This window comes from Psammomys obesus, unplaced genomic scaffold, assembly GCF_907164565.1.
Source record: "Psammomys obesus unplaced genomic scaffold, mPsaObe1.curated_primary_1811, whole genome shotgun sequence".
NCBI classification, from domain to species: Eukaryota; Metazoa; Chordata; class Mammalia; order Rodentia; family Muridae; genus Psammomys; species Psammomys obesus.
In genome coordinates, this window is record NW_026596088.1 from 7,623,993 (window position 1) to 7,642,373 (window position 18,381).

At 42.5% G+C, this 18,381-nt stretch overlaps 1 protein-coding gene across 1 annotated transcript in view; it reads left to right on the forward strand.

The window, feature by feature from the left end:
* Nucleotides 1–18,381, forward strand: part of Dnah3 (dynein axonemal heavy chain 3) — a 167,703-nt gene that overhangs the window by 7,467 nt on the left and 141,855 nt on the right. Inside the window, 7 exon segments of the mRNA XM_055627476.1 lie at nt 2,870–2,945; nt 3,303–3,474; nt 4,168–4,357; nt 5,718–5,913; nt 15,085–15,210; nt 16,002–16,197; nt 17,809–17,993. Of these exon segments, the coding sequence (XP_055483451.1) occupies nt 2,870–2,945; nt 3,303–3,474; nt 4,168–4,357; nt 5,718–5,913; nt 15,085–15,210; nt 16,002–16,197; nt 17,809–17,993 (1,141 nt within the window).

Below are 18,381 nucleotides of genomic sequence, written 5' to 3' on the forward strand. Positions count from 1 at the left end.
ATATATATATATATATATATATATATATATATATATATATATATATACACATACCCAGTGTATGAGGTCACACCTAGAAACTTGGGTTTGATGTTCTAATTGCTAATACCATGATTCTTGTTTGTGTCTGTTTGAGTTTCCGTGACAAAATACATACTCTGGGTAACTTATAAACAACAGAAATATTTTAATCACATTCTGGAAATTGGAACATCTGAGTCCAAAAAAGCAACAAATTCAGTATGTGAAGAGGATTCATTCTGGTATAGAAGTTGCTGCATTCTTTTTTCTTTTTATTAACATTTTTTATACATCTTGATCATTTGCCCTTCCCTAACACCTTCCAGATCCTCCTTATCTCCATACCCTTCCAACTGTTTTCTTTCTCTCTCAAAAAATAAAAAAATAAAAAAGACAAAAAAATAATAGAACAAAGAGCACACACGCACACGCGCACACACAGCAGCAAGAAAAACAAAAACGAAAACAAAACCCACAAAACAACAAAAACCATGCGGTCTGTTTTGTGTTAGCCAGCTACTCCTGGGCATGGAGCTCGGAGTGTTTCCTTGGGGTGTGACAGTCCAGTGATAGTCCTTTGTAGAAGACTGATTTTCCCTTTCCCAGCAAGTATCAGCAAACAGATACCTGATGAGAGCGGGACCTGCATCCACTCTCCCTTTTTAGTGCTGCGACTTTTCTGGTTTGAACCTACCGGGTCTCAGTCCCCAGAGTCCATATGTGCTTCGGTCCTGAGGTATCTGGAAGATCCTGTTTCCTTGTGTGTCTTCCATCCCTACTGGTTCTTGTAATCTTTTGGAACTCCTCTTTTACCTAGATCCCTGATCATTGAGGCTAGAGGTCTGATTAAAACAACCAATTTAGGACTGACTGTTCTAAAGTCTCTCACTCTTTGCCCATTGTCCCGTTGTGAGTCTCTGTATTAATTACCATCTAGTGCGAAAAGAAGCTTTCCTTGTGAGGGCTGAGAAAGGCACTCCTCTATGGGGACGGCAACGTGTCTTTAGAAGTCTTTTTATTGACGTGCTTTCCCCTAGGGCCCATGACCTAGCTAGTTCCACGTTCTTGTCCACTAGAGTAGTGTCAGGTATGGGGTCTGTCTCATAGAGTGGACCTTTAATCCATTTTTAAAGTGGTCAGTTATTACTGTCATATTTGTGCCATCATCTTTACACCCATAGATCTTGCAGGCAGGTTTCTGTGATATGTCGCAAGGTTTGGATGATGGCATTTTCTCCTCGTGTAGCATGCAGAGTAACTTGAACACTAGTCAATAGGGCCTGAACTTCTAGTTGGGCACCAGCTTCATTTCAAATGTTTGATGACTTAAGTAAGTACCGTCCTCAGCAATGGAGCTTTGCCTTCAGGTTGTGGAGAATAACCAGTAGCCTTGGCAAAAGCCTGCACTATTTGGAGGGGTCTATAGGCCCCCTTTGGTCAAAAACTCAACAAGATACAACCCATTCCTAGCATCGTAGAGTTTATTTGTGGCAGAAGATGCCTACTTGGGATATGGTATCTTCCGTTATATGATGACTCCTTTTAAGTTTCTTTCATAGATATTTTAGGAAGCTTCTATAGGAGTAGGCTTCCATATGGCCTTTCAAAAGTCCTTTAGTACCGTCCCTCCCCATATTCCCTCCTTAAGCATGCCTTCCCATCCCCTCTCCAGTGAATACTTCTCTACTAGTTTCCTCTTCATCTATTCAGACCACTGCATTCTATTTGCCCCTCCTTAAAAGATGCCTTCCCCCACCCCCATGCCCTTATAGCTACCTAACCTCTGTGGTTATTTGAATGGAAACACAGTTCTTGAGACTTAAAAACGAATAGACACAGCATGCAATATTTGTCTGTTTGTGTCTGGGTTACCTCGCTCAGGATCGCTGTTTCTCCATAAAGAGATTGCTATATTCTCACAGTAACTTTTTTTTAAATTTTTTCTCTTTTTAAAGCAAAACTTTTTTTGATTTTTATTAATTACACTTTATTCACTTTGTATCCCCCATAAGCTCCTCCCTCCTCCCCTCCTGATCCCACCCTCCCTCCCCCTTCTTCATGCATGCCCCTCCCCAAGTCCACTGATAGGGGAGGTCTTCCTCTCCTTCCTTCTGATCTTAGTCTATCAGATCTCATCAGGAGTGGCTGCATAGTAACTTTTTATGTTGGAATAAATCAAATGATCTCCCAGGGAGTTCTCTTTTTATAAGGGCATCTAATCCCAGTTCTCTCAAAATGTCACTTTAGTAGGAGTGTGCCTTTAACATTTCCATGATATATTTAATTTCTTAAGGCTAATGCCTTTACCAAGTAATGATCTCTAGCTAAAATTTACTAAAGTTGTTTTTATATCAAATATTGAATTTATCTGTAGTTGGCTTCTATTTATTGCAAGTGAATTTGCAAGTGTTATATACTCATTATAGATGATAGTGGTTTTTAATTTGTGAATGTCATATACATTTCCTTTTAAAAAATTCACTAAACATAAAAGCCTGAGTCTACTTTATGACAAGTCTTACATAATAATATGACTGATGCTCAGAAAATAGAACATGCAGTGTTGGCTGTGAGTTGAGGGGGAAAAATGGTAGTCGTTGTTAAATATATGGATGACTAGAAGGCACACTCTTCCCCATTTTAGAACCGGGAGAGCTGGGACCGGGAGTAATTAAGTGACTTCTTTAGAGCCACACAGGTATCCAGAGCCCACATACTCTACCTCACCACACCGCACCATGTCCACTCCCTTATTGTTCCTCCAAGACTATCCCCAAGGGTCACATCCCTGCAGACCGAGAGTGGCTCAAGACTTCCCATCCCTGTCTTCCTTCCTCCACTCTCACAGGACCTAAAACATCAGCATCAGAGCCCACCAAGAAGAAAATGAAGTTCTCCTCCAAATTCAAGGATGACGCTCCTGGGTAAGGTGACACTGGGGGGGGGGGGCATAGGATAGAGGAGATTGCACGGAAGCCAGACGGTATCTGGTCTCATGCAAGTCATATTCTTCTTGTTGGCTTCAAAGCATGGCCACATACTCAGTAGCTTATTTCTCCCACCAGTCTTTCAAGACTCCCTATAAAAGTAAGTTAATGGATGGAATAAAACCAATATTTACGGTGTGTGAAGTGTTACACATCTGGGACACCTGAGGTGGATACATTAGATGTCACACAGGAGAGGGGTTTCCCTCGCAAACCTTGGATTGGAAAAGTAGAGCTAACAAAAAACAGTGCCTTTGTGGGACCCCTAAGGGCTGAGCTATGTCAACTTTTCAGGATGCCTGTGTCCTGCAAATGCTCATCCACTTTGAATATAAAGCCTAATCACCCATGCTTGATCCATCCCGGAAGCAGACCCATGAGTCCAGAACAACAGATGGATGTGATGCTGCAACAGGAAATGGAAGTAGATAGGAAAGAGAAAATACCAACTGAGTCAGACCTGGAGGTACTTTCCCATTGGCCCTTCTGCCCCATAATCCCCCTCCCCTGCCTCCGCAGCTTGATAACCCCAGTGATTCCAAGCAGTGCTGTGGCAGAGTCACCTGAGGAATGTTAATACTGAAGTCCAGACTCTACCCAGAGCATTGAATGAGGATTTGAATGTGTGTCCTTAGTTTTTCTTTTTGAGGGGAGGGGCATGTGGAGGTGCAGGTCTCAGAAACTGGTGCTCTTGAGCCCCTAGCATATAGTTTGCCACATGGCAGCCTGTGACAGCTGACCACATTTTTACAAAACAAGGAAGAGCACTCAGTTGAATCTGAATTTCAGATAAACAGTGAAGATCTTTTGTGTACGCCGACTGTGTTCTTTTTTTTTTTTTTTTTTTTTTTTTGACCCTACGAATCATGAGCAGAATGGAGCCTGTGGATGTATTGTGAAAATGGGGGGAAGGGGGGAATTTTTAATGAGGTAGGGCTCCAGCTCTTCTAAAGAAAACTAAAATACACAGAAATGAGCAGTTCTCTTCTCCTTCAGTGAGAAGAACCTGCCCACGACTTTGTCACGTGCAATGTGTGTGAAGTGGATGGCTGCTGTGCGAATGGAGCTGCTTGCCCACTCGATGGCTGCTTGGATGGTGGGTGGAACAGGAGGATACAACCATTGGGCCATGACCTTCTTCTTTCTTTGCTTATGGAAGAGATATTACTACTACTTGACCAATGGCATCCGAAAAGACATGATTTCCCCCGAGGATGAGGAGGTGATGGAGCGGATTTGCAAGCTGATCCCTAAAGAGCTGCTGACAACTCCAGCCCTTGAACCCCTTCAAGCCGAGCTTAGGTCTGAGATGAACAGTGACTATTACTTTAGCCTCATGAAAAGCATCGGTAAGGAGGGGCTTACGCGGCCAAGAAGCTTCTCCACGGAGGGTGCTACTGTCTTTCTTTCATCACTCTGTCAGTCTGCTTTGTTCTTGCTGTGATGAGACAGCCGGAAAAAACCAATTCAAGGGAGGAATGGTTCATTTTGCATGTGGGTTCGTAGGTTGGAGCACCATCAGCTGCCTCTGTTGCTTTTAGGTTGTGATGGAGCAGAATGTCACACAGCAGGGGCCACAGAGCTGTTCATCTCCTCTCACCCAGGAAGAAGAGAGAGGAGAAAGAGCATGTGTGCTCTGACAGGCTTCTTCCTTTGGACTTTGTTTTATCCAGGCTTTCATCCTATTAGATGGTCTTTATCTGCATCCGAGGCGGGTCTTCCTCAGTTACTGGCTCACATGCCAATCACCTCGGGAAACATCCTTACAGACACACCCAAGAATGTACCAGTCAAACCCCAAAATACCATGCAACCTTTAATAAAAATGTCTCCCCATCCTAGGTACCATCATCAATGTTTACCTTTGAACTAACCACCTTTGAGTAGGCATGCTCAGGGTCTGGAGATCTGGTTAAGAAGCAGGTTCTGATTTACTAGCTGTGCACCTGGGGTAAAGCCCAAGATTCATAACTGACAAGCTTCAGGTAACTCAGATGTGCTAGCACAGACATTACACTCCGGGTGCCCAAACTTCAAAATATAACTCAAGACCTGCCCCTTCTCGTCCGTGTTTTTCTCTGTTGTGTTTCCCCTCCATTGTCCCTTCGTCCTCCGCAGTCCTAGTACCTCTGCTTTCAGCTCACGCTGCTGTGCCTCTGTTTCTCTGCTGTTGTCCTCTTGTATCTGTCACTTTGGGCTCCTTTTCAGCCCATTAGCTCTTGGGTAGCGATGGGGGTCCCGCTGCTTCCTGCTCTCTTCTACCCTGAGTCAGATGTCTTGAGCAGAGTGTCTGACACTTTACCTCCATACAAGACATCCCCCGGCTCCCAGTGTTCTTCCTTTAATAAACTCGCATTCATTCTTCGTGGTGCAGCGTAATTGTGACCCAACAAAGATCTATATGATTTATATGTTTGTGTAATTATCGTGGTGAGAGAAGTCAATTAATCACTAATGGAATACTAATGCCAGTGCACTGTCACAAGAAAAGTGGGACTCACACTCAGAATCCAAGTCCTCTACACTGTGAGGTCACACGCCTTCCAGTGAAGAATGTGCTTCCCCAATAAAGTCACCCCCCCCGACCTGGCCAATAAAGGAGGCGTTTCCAGATGCACATGGGCTGAGACTCATTTCCATCCTGAGTGTATGAAGCTAGGAGTGCAAGACGTGTAAAGACTGACAGGGTGTTGTCTTTCTTCATTCTAGTGGATTACATCCTCATGGACCCGATGGAGAAGAAAAGGCTGTTCATCGAGAGTATCCCTCGCTTGTTTCCTCAACGAGTTATCCGGGCCCCTGTGCCTTGGCACAACATCTACCAGAGTTCTAAGAAGTGGAATGAGGAGCATTTGCACATAGTGAACCCCATGATGTACAACCTCAAAAAACTGTGGTTTGCAGAGTAAGGCGTAGCCACTAGCCTTTGGTTTCCTTTCTTTTATTTATGTTTTTTTGTTTTTATTTGTTTATTTTAAATTTTATCTATTTATTTATTTATTACAAATTATTCACTTTATATCCCCACTGCAGCTCCCTCCCTCTTCTCTCAGTCCTACCCTCCCTCCCTCTTCTCCCCCTATGCCCTTTTCCTAGTCTCCTGTTATGGGAGAACCCTTCTGTCTGACCCTAGCCTATCAGGTCTCATCAGGACTGGCTGCATCATCTTCCTCTGTGGCCTGGCAAGGCTGCATCCCCCAAAGGGAGGTGATCAAAGAGCTGGCCACTGAGTTCATGTCAGAGACAGCCCCTGTCCCCTTTACTAGGAAACCCACTTGGAAACTGAGCAATCTATGGGCTTGCTCTGAACAGGGGTTCTAGGTCCTCTCCATGCAAGGTCCTTAGTTGGAATCTCGGTGTCCACGGGACCCCCTGGGCCCAGGTATTTTGGCTCTGTTGTTCTTGTGGAGTTCCTGTCCCCTCCAGGTCTTTCTATCCCCCTCCTCTTCCATAAGGATTCTGGCACTCTGCCCAAAGTTTAGCTCTGAGTCTCATTATCTCCTTCTAAACCCTGGTGTGTAGAGTCTTTCAGAGGTCCTCTGTGGAAGGCTCCTATCCTGTTCCTTGTCTTCTTCTACTTCCAATGTCTATCCTTTTGCCCTTCTGAATGAGGATTAAGCATCTTCCCTAGGGTCCTTCTTGTTGTTTAGCTTCTTTAGAGCTATAGATTTTAGTATGTTTATTGTATATTATATGGCTAATATCCACTTATAAATGAGTATATAACGTGTTTTTCTGCTTCTTGGTTACCTCACTCAGGATGATCTTTTCTAGTTCCACTTTTTTAAATTTTTTATTAATAAGTTCAATTTACATCTCAGTCATAGGCCCTTTCCTCCTCTCCTCCCAGTCCCACTCTCCTTCCCTCACCCCTTCTCCCTTATTTCTCAGAATAGGGGAGCTCCCCTACCCACACACCCCAGCTCATCTAGTCACATGAGGACTGAGTTTTTCTCCTCTCCTGAGGCTTGGTAGAGAAGTCCCATCAGGGGAAAGTGATCAGAAAGCAGGCAAGATAGTCTGTGTCAGAGACATCGCCCAGTTCCCTAACTAGTGGGCTAACATGAAGCCAAAGGTATCTATTGGAATTATACTCTTGGGGTCTGTGCATTATAGTATGTCTATGCTCTACTACATGAATCCACTTATAAAAAGTATATACCATGTGCATCTTCCTGGATCTGTGTTACCTCACTCAGGATGACATTTTCTAGTTCCATCCATTTGCCTGCAAATTTCATGATTTCCTTGTTTTTAATGGCTGAGTAGTATTGCATTGTGTAAACATACCACAATTTCTGCATCCATTCTTCAGTTGAGGAACATCTAAGTTGTTTCTAGATTCTGGCTATTAGGAATAATGCTGCTATAAACATAGTTGAGCAAATGTCCTTGTTGTATGGTGTAGCGTCTTTTGAATATATGCCCAAGAGTGGTATAGCTTGGTCTTGAAGTATGTCTAGTCCCAGTTTTCTGAGAAAGCATCATATTGATTTCAAAAATGGTTGTGCAAGTTTGTACTCCCACCAGCAATGGAGGAGTGTTCCCCTTTCTCCACATCCTTGCCAGTATGTGTTGTCACTTGGGATTTTGATCTTGGCCATTCTGACAGGTGTAAGATGGAATCTCAGAGTTGTTTTAATTTGCATTTCCCTGATGACTAAAGATGTTGAGCATTTCTTTAAGTACTTCTCCACTATTCGAGATTCCTCTACTGAGAACTCTCTGTTTAGATCTGTATCCCATTTTTTAAATTGAGTTACTGGTTGGTTGGGTTTAATTTCTTGAGTTCTTTATATATTCTGGAAATTAGCCCTTTGTCAGATGGATTGGTGAAGATCTTTTCCCAATCTATAGACTACCGTTTTGTTCTGTTGATAGTGTCCTTTGTTTTATAGAAGGCTTTCATTTTCAAAAGGTCCTATTTATTAATTGTTGATCTTAGAGCCTGAGCAGTTGATATTCTTTTTGGGAAGTTTTTTCCTGTGCCAAGAAGTTCAAGGCTCTTACCCGCTTTCTCCTCTAACAGATTTAGTGTATCTGGTTTTATGTTGAGGTCACTGATCTACTTGGACTTGAGTTTTGTGCAAGATGATAAATATATGGATCTTTTTTCATTTTTCTACATGTACACATCCAGTTAAACCAGCACCCTTTGTTGAAGATGCTGTCTTTTATCCATTGTATGGTTGTGGCTTCTTTGTCAAAAATCAGGTGTGCATAGGTATGTGAGTTTATTTCTGGGTCTTCTATTTGATTTCATTGATTAACCAGCCTATTTCTATGTCAGTACCATGAAGTTTATATTAATATTGCTCTGTAGTATAGTTTGAGGTCAAGTATGGAGATACCTCCAGAAATTCTATTATCGCATAGGATTATTTTGACTATTCTGGGTTTTTTGTTTTTTTCACATAAAGTTTAGAATTGTTCTTTCAAGGTTTGTGAAAACTCGTGTTGGTATTTTGATGCGGATTGTATTGACTCTGTAGATTGTTTTTAGTAAGATGGGCGTTTTTACTATGTCAGTCCTACCAATGCATGAGCATGGGAGATCTCTCTATCTTCTGGTATCTTCTTCAGGTTCTTCCCTCAGAGACTTGAAGTTCCTGTTCTACAGGTCTTTGACTTCCTTAGTTAGAGTTACCCTAGATACTTTATGTTATTTTTGGCTATTTTGAAGGGTGTGGTTTCCCTAATTTCTTTCTCAGCTTGTTTGTAATTTGTATCTAGGAGGGCTACTATTTTTTTTTAATTAATCTTGTATCCAGCCACTTTTCTGAAGGTGTTTATCAGCTTCAGGACTTCTCTGGTGCAATTTTTGTGGTTGCTTATATATACTATCATATCATCTATGAATAGTGATACCTTTCAACTTCTTTTTTTTATGAATCCATGTGCCTTTGTATTTGAGGTATAGATATCCAGGATTGTGATGTCATGTCCTCTTGGTGGATTTTTCCTTTGATGAGAATGAAGTGTCCATCCCCATCTCTTTTAATTAATTTTGGTTGAAATTCTATTTTATTAGATATTAGGATGGCTACTCCAGCTTGTTTCTTGGGTCCATTTGCTTGAAAAACCTTTTCCAGCCTTTTACTCTGAGGCAGTATCTATCTTTGTTGATGAATGCAACAGAATGTAGCAGAATGTTTAATCCTGTTTCCAAAACTGTTCTGTTAGCCTGTGCCTTTTTATTGGAGTGTTTAGTCCATTGATGTTGATAGATATTAGTGACCATTGATTGTTAGTTCCTTATATTGTGGAGTTGGTGGTGATAGTGTGTTTGTGTGTTTGTTTTCTTTTGGTTTTACTGCTGTGAAGTTATCTATTTCCTGTGTTTTCTTGGATGTAGTTGACCTCGTTGGGTTAGAGTTTTACTGCTAGTATCCTCTATAGGGCTGGGTTGGTACATAGATATTGTTTAAATTTGGTTTTGTCATAGAATATGTTGTTTTCTTCATCTATGGTTATTGAAAGTTTTGCTGGGTATAGTAGTCTGGTTTGGCATATGTGGTCTCTTCATCTCTGCCTGATATCTATGCAGGCCCTTCTAGCTTTCACAGTCTCATTTGAAAAGTCGGGTGTGATTCTGATAGGCCTACCTTTACTTTTACCTTTACTTTACTTGGCCTTTTCCGCTTGCCACTTTTAATATTTTTTTCTTTGTTCTGTAGATTTAGTGCTTTGATTATTATGTGGCGGGAGGAATGTCTTTTCTAGTCTAGTCTATTTGATGTTCTGAAAGCCTCTTATATGTTTAAGAGCATCTTGTTCTTTAGTTTGGGGAAATTTCTTATATGATTTTCTGGACCTTGGAGCCTGGAATCTTTTTTGTCTATTCCTATTATTCTTAGGTTTGTCTTTCCATGATATCCTTGATTTCTTAGATGTTTTATGTCAGGAACTTTTCCTTCTTAATTTTTTTTTGAGAGATGTGTCAATTTCTTCAATTGTATCCTCAATGCTGAGAGTCTCTCCTCCATCTCTTGTATTCTGTTGGTAATGCTTACCTCTGTGGTTCTTGATATCATCTCTAACTTTTTCATCTTCAGGGTTTTCTCGGTTTGTGTTTTCTTTATTGATTCTAATTCCATTTTCATTTCCTTTGCCTGTTTGATTGCAGTTTCCTGTCTGTCCTTGATGGTCTTTATTTATTTGGTTGTATTTTCCTGTATTTCTTTGAGAGATTTGTTCATTTCCTCTTTATATACTTCTAATAACTACATAAGTGTAGATTTAAGGTCATTTTCCTGTGTTTCAGCTGCATTAGAATATCTATTGTTTTTTTGGGTTTCTGGTGGAGCCATGATGTCCTGGTTTTTGTTGAGTGTGTTCTTATACTGGCCTTTAGCAATCTGGTTGTCTGTAGCCATGGCTGTTTGTTCCTTGGACCTCACTGAAAACTGGATCCACCTGTCTCTGGAGTCTGGAGTAGTCTTCAGGATAATGAGAGAGGTACAGGGAAACATGGATGGGTGCTGGCATTTTGGATGCAGTCACTCTGGGGTGGGCATTTCAGAAGGCAGAGCAAGGGCACAAGAGCCTTAAAGGGCAGGGCATGGGTACAAGTACCTTGAAGAGCAGAGGGCATGGGTGCCTTAAAGAGCAAAGGGCATGAGCGCCTTGAAGGGCAGGTTGCGGGCATCTCAAGTAGTAGGTGAAGGGACACAGGCACGTCAGGTGGAAGTGGTGGGAGAGGGGGAAGACCTCTTCAGGTGGCAATCATGGGGAATCTGGTGCCTCAGAAGGCAGCTGAGCTGCTGATTATAGGCCTACCAGACACTGCGCTCCTGAGACTCTGATTCATCTCGGCTCCACCATCTTTGATTGGGGATCAGGCTGATTTTATTGTTCATCTGGTCTCAGCAGGGGGACCAGTAGATCCATGGTTTGGAGGTTAAAATGCTGTCCCAGGAATCCTCAGGAGAGTGGGAGGATCTGATATCTGGCTGCTGGAGCAAAGGGGGCCAGCACTCTCTTGAGTATATGGACAGGGCAGGGGGCTCACAGTTCATGATTTCTGGAACTGGGAGATGGCCACAAGGGGTTTGGATCCTATCATCCCCAACTTTCCAAATGTCCCCTCCAGTCCAGAAGCACCAAAATAGGTGTTTTGGATCCAGCTGCCTGTTTACTCACTGGTTTTACAGTCTCTGACTCACTGGCTGCCGCCATCTTGGAATCCCTCTGGTTTCCTTTCTTTATTGTTCAGCACATAAGTGAACCTCCCTCTTCAGTATAGCACAGTGAAAGCTGCTGTTACTCTGCAGCAGAGTGGGCCCAACCAAGATCCTAGACAGAAAGAGAATGAGTTGTGAATGTGAATGCAGCTACTGGTATAAGAAACCCTCCTTTGCGTTCCCACATCATATGGCCCCTGTCTGTAGGCACTTAAGTATGGTGGGTAACAGCTTACAATTTGATCCATTCAGCCTGTGTCCAAATCTTAGCTCTGTTTTATAGGTAGATGAGCATGCTACCTTCTACCTCTTGGGGCCATACTTTCTTGGTCTCTAAGTTTCCTACTCCATAAGAATGTTAAGGCCAATAGGTAACTCAGTACATGCAAAATACTTAGTACCTGATAAAAATTAAGTAGCCAGGAGGAATTAATTCATTCCCTGCATTGTAACACTTGTCACCCTAAATTACAATTCTATGCTTGCTTTTCTGTCTCTCCTTTTTTGAGATGTGTAAAGGTTTGGGTCTTTTTTTTTTCTTTGTGGAGTTCGGTTGGCAAGCTATGGTCTCTCAGTTGTATTTGTCAATACAACACTCCAAGAATTGCAGGAATCTAGATGAGATGGAAACCCTTCTACTTTCAAATCTTAAAACTTGAGTACAGAGTTGGCTTTAGTTGTATATAGAGAGTGTTGCTAGGACCCCAGGTACTAGGGTCCATGAACTCTCAAGCCTTTTATATAAAACACTTCAGTATTTTCACATGGTCTCATGCTTTCCCAGATACTAAAACTATTTCTACACCAATCATACTGTCTAATTTAATGGAAGAACTATGTAAGTAGTTATTACGAGGGATTGTTTAATAAACAATACCAAGAATAAAATCTTTTCAGGACAGAAGCAGGTTTTTGTTTTTGTTTTCAGAATGTGCCCTACATGGTGTTGGTTGCATCCAAGAATTCAGTACCTACAGATATGAAAGAGTGGCTGCAAAACTCACTGTATTAGTTGTCTTTCTGTTGCTGTGATAGTTGCCATGACTAAAAGCAACTCCAGGAAGAGAGGATTTGATTTGGCTTGCAGTTCCAGGAAGATAGGGTTTATTATGGCAGTGAAGACATGGCAACAGCCAAGGAAAGCATGGCAGCAGGATTAGGAAGTCACCTGATCACATTATGTCCACACAAGGGAACAGAGGGAGAAATAAGTGGGGTGAGGCTAGAATTCCTCAAAACCTGTCCACAGTGAGTCTTTGTTAGGGTTTTTGTTGCTGAGATGAAACACCATAACCCAAAACCAACTTGGGGAGTAAAGGGCTTATTTGGCTTATACTTCCATATCTCTGGTCATCACTGAAGGAAGTTAGGACATGAACTCAAACAGGGCAGGATCCTGAAGGCAGTGGCTTATGCAGATGCCATGGAGGGGTGGGTGCTGCTTACTGGCTTGTTCCCCACGCTTTTATCAGCTGCTTCCTTATAGAACCCAGGACCACCAACCTGGAGTAGCACCACCCACAGTTGACTGGGCCCTCCCATATCAATAACTAAGAAAAACGCCCTACAGGTAGATCTTCTGGAGACATTTTCTTAACTGAGGTTCCTTCCCCTCAGGTGACTTTAGCTTGTGTCAGGTTGACATCAAACTAGTCAGCACAGTGAGGTACTCCCTTCAGTGGTTGCGCCGTCACAGTATTCTACATCATCCCCAAACAGCGCCACCAACTGGAGACCAAGTGTTCAAACGCACGAGCCTGCGGAGGACATTCTCATTCAAATCACCACACGTACCTCTTTAAAGTGTACGACAAAAGTTTTTTAGGTTCTTCACAAGCTTGTGGTGCCCTCACCACTATCTAATTAAAGGATATTTCTGTCATTCACACCCAGTCCACCCCTTCATCCCCCCAGGAACTGCTAATCTTCTTTGTCTTGGTGGAGCTACAGATTCTGGGTGTGTAATATAATCTGAATCATATAATACATGGTCTTTTGTGTCTGGTTTCTGAATTAAATACAATGTTCTCAACATCTGCTCACAGAGAAGCAAATATCAGTAACAACATTTCTTTTTATAACTGAATAATATTCCATAGTTTGGCTATACCGTATTTTGTTTGTTCTATTAGTTATTCTGGTGGAGGGCAGGTGTGTGTGTTTTTTTTTTTAATCAAGAAAGGATACAGATCTGATGGGAAAGATCACTGAAAGATCAGGCTAATGAATCATTTTAGCTTATTGGAAAAATCAGGGGTACAAAGTCAGCAAGGCAAATGATTTGTCAAGGAAATTACATGGTGGTTTTCCTGTATAACCTAAACTATTCAATTTTAAAAATTCTAAGAAGAGAAAACTAATCTAAGATGTCTTCATGATTGGTAAAGTTTGTAGACTTGGGGCCTGAAATGAGATTGTTCTGAGGAAAATGTAGAGAATCTAGTCCCACCAATGAGAGAAGTTTGTTAGGATTCAATTAAACATGAGTGGTGTGGAGACATGAGCCATGGCAGTGTTGGACCTCAGTGTGGCGAGTGAGCACCTCAGCTTCCACCATTCCCAAGAAGTGCTTTGTGTTTACTTACTCTAAGAAAAAATTCACTACCTCCACCTAAGGACCATAGGCGGTGGCATTTTAGAAGGATGAGTGTCTGATGGATCATCAAAACAGACGATGACACTGAGACGCAAGCTCAGGGATGAGCTTAGGGAACTTGGCAGACAGTCATGACTTAAAGGACCAGCCTATAGAAAAATGGATGCTACAAAGATAAATGGTGGTCCTTGTTGGGTGTCACAAGTGGTAGAGCATCTATGGATCCAGAGGAATGAGAGGGAAAGAAAAGGAGCAATATAGAAGGAATGAGGAGTCACCCATCCATTCAGCAATTGTTCAGTGTCTACATGATATAAGCACAGACATTTAATGGGTGCCTGGTGAACTGCCTACAGGGTGAGCAGCATGAGTCAAGAGCAAATTAAGTTCAATGTAATTCATCATGGAAATTCAGGTAGCAAGGCTAAAAAGATGGCTTAGTCGGCAAAGAACATACAGCACATAAGGACCTGAGTTTATCCTTCAGCTTTCATGTAAAGAGCCAGCATGAAGGCACATGCTTACAAACCTAGTAATGGAGAGGTAGAGGCAGGAATTCCCCTGGTGTTTGCTGGCCATCCCCCTAGCCTACTTGGTGAGTTCTGGTCCAATAAAAGACCCTGTCTTTAAAAAAACAAGATGTCATCCAAGGAAAGACAACCGAGGTTGACCTCTGGATTACATTCCGCCCCCTCCCCCAACACACACACCAGAGAGAGAGAGAGAGAGAGAGATGGCCAGACAGACAAAGACAGAGAGACAGAGAGTGACAGAGAGTGACAGAGAGGGGAGAGAAGGAGAGGAGAAGAGGGAAGACAGGGAGAAGAGAGTTCCAAAGCGCTTCATCAGAGCCATTATGAATTAAGCTTTGGGCTTAACCGCCTGCTGGGTTATAGCAAAGAAGTGTTGGAAGTGGTCTGTGGACATGCAGGTTCTTCTGCTTCTCACATGTTGCTCAACTCCAGGGCACCCCGCACACATAGAACAAGCTGAATTGTGCTGTTCAACACAATTATTGCGCCATGCAGCAACCCTGGAAAACTGTGCTCTTAGTAAACCAACACCAATGCTTTATTTTGGAGGGCAAAGGTAATGGAGGTGGGCGCTTTTCATAACTTTCTGCTCTTCTTCATCCACCCCTCCTACCCTCCCAACTCCCTGAAACTGCCCAACATCACTAGTTCTAGGTGGTACTATTCTAGCTTATGTATTCAAAATATGAGAACAAGTGTCCTTTGACCTTGCCCCCCAGGGTGGATTAGCCCTTCACAGTGGCATTCTCCCTCTCTTTTGGCAGATTTAAAGACATCAGGTTTGTTAGAACAGAAGACTTACTGGCTGGAACACTGCCCCTGCTACCTAATATGTACAAGGATGTGATCCAGCAGCACTGCCAGGAAGCACGTCAGATTCTTCTCAACAAGTCAGTATCTCCCAAAAAATGGGGCCGCAGCCCAGCATCGTCAAAATCAAAACTCCCCACAATGAGAGCTGATTTCCCCCTGAGAATGACATGAAGCTTGTTGACTCCCCAAGATATCTTCCTGCCCTGTCCCTAACATGTGTCTGTCCTCTGGCAAACATCTCTAACTGCTCTCTCTGCCCTTCGCTCCCACATTCCCTCTGCCTTCTCAGAACCACATTGTTGAGATAACTACTCTCTTTTGTTTCTTTCTTGGGATCCCTTTCAGTCTTGGTGCTGTAAGACAATGTACTGGAATGACTTGTGCCGAGATGACCCGAAATGAATAACCTCAAGGAACAAAGGGAGTTTTCAGACATTTGGCAACTTCTTCTCCTTTAGCAAATGTACACAGGACTATATCCAGAGCCCCCCCCCCCCAAAAAAAAAATCACCAAGTGAAGAATTTAGCCATCAGGCTGTCTTTTGCTGTAACAAATACCAGAGAAAATCAACTAAGGAAGAAAAAGATTTTAGCTCGTACTTTCAGAGGTTTCTGTCCATCATGATGGGGCGGGGCTACTAGAGCCCTGTGGCTCATAAAACAGCGGCCAGGAAGCACAGAGGGAGAATGTGCTGAAGGCTTCTTTTTGCTGGTTTAACTGAACTACTTCAGTCCAGCCTGTGGAAGAATGTGCTGCCCACATTCTTCCCCCTCAGTTACTTCTCACTGAAAACAGTCACACCCAGAGGACACCTAGGTTCAGAGAGCTCAGAAAGCCACTTACTTGGATGTTCTCCTGTCTCTGTAGGTGGATCCCTACCTGTGCCCAGCTTTTTGTGTCACAGAAAGAGCACTGGGTCCGCTTTGCTCCCAAGAGCGACTACGACTCCTCTCGAAACATTGAGGAATTTTTTGCTGCTGTTGCCTCCTTCATGTCACTCCAGCTCAGAGAGTTGGTCATTAATTCCATCAAAGACCTCGTTTCCTTCTTCATGATACACAAGGTATGTAGGTATAAGTCCACACGCAGCCCTCTTGAGGAAGGACAGCCTCATGTATGTTCTCAGCAGAGAGCCAGTCCAGAAGGTGAAATTCTGAACTGAGCACACATTGGTGACTATTAACTTTTTTAAACACACAGCAAGCTTTTGCCATATCATTACCCACCACTAAGCTGATTTAAAAAAAAAAAATTTCTCTGAAAGCAAATTTCCAGAGAATTTTCTTAGAAAATTAAACAATGATTACAAAGATGAAATGTGTACCTCTTTCAGTGTGGGGAAAGGGTCACTTGTTTTCATCATCTCTGGTGCAAAGATGGAGTTGAGATCATTTGCTATCAACCTTTATCTTAACATCTAGAAGCTGTTGTATGCATTTGCCAGTAGCAGTTTCTTGTTTAGTCTTGGAGAGGGAATCTCCAAGAATGAAAGGCTTAGTTGGGACTAGTTAACTGCCTTGTAAAAACTATTTCAGTAGAGAGGAAATAAAAGTGTAAGCCCTGGTTTTCAAAGCACTGTAATACTCCCCTAGATTAAGATAGCCTACAGATCAAAGAAGAGTGTTTGAAATCGTATACTATTGTACATATTTTACCCTTAAAAGTGTAGTGACTATTTTTAAATTTCTTGGTTATGAAAACTAATTATAAAATTCTAAGTGTTTTCCCAAATAAAGGAAGAGCAGTGGCTCATGCCTTTTATCCTGGAACTCAAGAAGTGGAGACAAACCTCTGTTAGCTGCTCAAAAAGCATAAAAGCCAGTGCTGCCAAATTTGGGGTACAATGATACCCTGAGAAGATCACCTCATAGCATCTAGGGTGTGCATCTACTTTGTGAAGCAGACAGAAAAAACAAGCAAATGAGCAAACAAAACATCTCCTTTATTCCATGTAAGGCATAAAAATCTCGCTCCAAAATTTCACACACAGAAGTCACATGTGATGAAGGGCACAATCTTTCCTTAGATAGTCTAAAAAGCTCTCAAGCCAAGTACTTAAACAAGTCTTCACAGCTGCCTTATAAGGAGCCCACTAAGCACTGTAGTAAATGAAAGGGATTTTGTGTTACTCGGCTTCACATAGGCTCACGGGTATCTCCTAGTTGTTGTAGGGAAGTTGCCATTTTGACTGAAATGCCACCACGTGCTCAAGGACATTGTCATTTAAAGTACGTAGATAACTATTAATTCTTTTTGTATTTAGTATGTTTTTTTTTTAAGCACCTACTAGAGGTTAATGGCTGTTTCTGATATTTTTGAAACAAAGAGATGACTAAGACCTTGATTCTGCCCTCAGGTTTAGAGCAGACAAGGTAAGATAAGGGTACAAATTCTTCTAAGTGAAAGATGAAATAACATGAAAGCAGAAATATGGAAATTCAGGAGCGAAGGGATCGCGGAGACTTCTGGGAGATGGCGTTAATTTTGAAGGACAGGAAGGAGATAGAAATAAAGAGTTCAGGGGGCACTGACTACAATACAGGAAAGGCCTTAGGAACCAGAGGAGGTGTAAGCTCCCAACAGGGAGACCCAAGCATGCTGACGTCCTCTCTAGGTGCTCAGTTAGCACTGTGCATGGAGAGTGGGACCCTGATATGTCTTGTATCTCCTGAAGGATGGAAACGACTTTAAAGAGCCTTACCAAGAGATGGACTTCTTTATACCTCAGCTAATCACAATTAAACTTGAAGTGGATGAGCCCCTCATTGTGTTCCAGCCAACTTTCGATGACTGCTGGGAATTAATAAGAAATTCCTTCTTGGAAATTATTAAGAATTCTGATGGGATCCCCAAGGTACAGTGTTTGCCCAATTATTCACTTGCATTTGTGTTTCTTACTGGATAATCAAGTGACTGGTTGCACAGCTGTGGTCCATGTGGTATTCAGTTAGGCAGTTTCCTGGATCAAGCTCTTCACAGTTTTCTTCCCAGGTGGAATTATAAGTAAACTTTGTCTACTAGACAAGATGTCCACATGACCTAACATCTTTCCAATTCCCTCTGGGTGGCTGGTGTGACAAGAGGGCCCATGTCTAGTTCCACATAGGGAAGGGACCTATGAGATCTCTGACTGTCTCTGCCTCTCCATTTCTGTCCCTGTATGTCTCTCTCTCCCTCTCCCTCCCCCTCCCCCACGCAAGCACACACACACACACACACACACACACACACACACACACACACACAC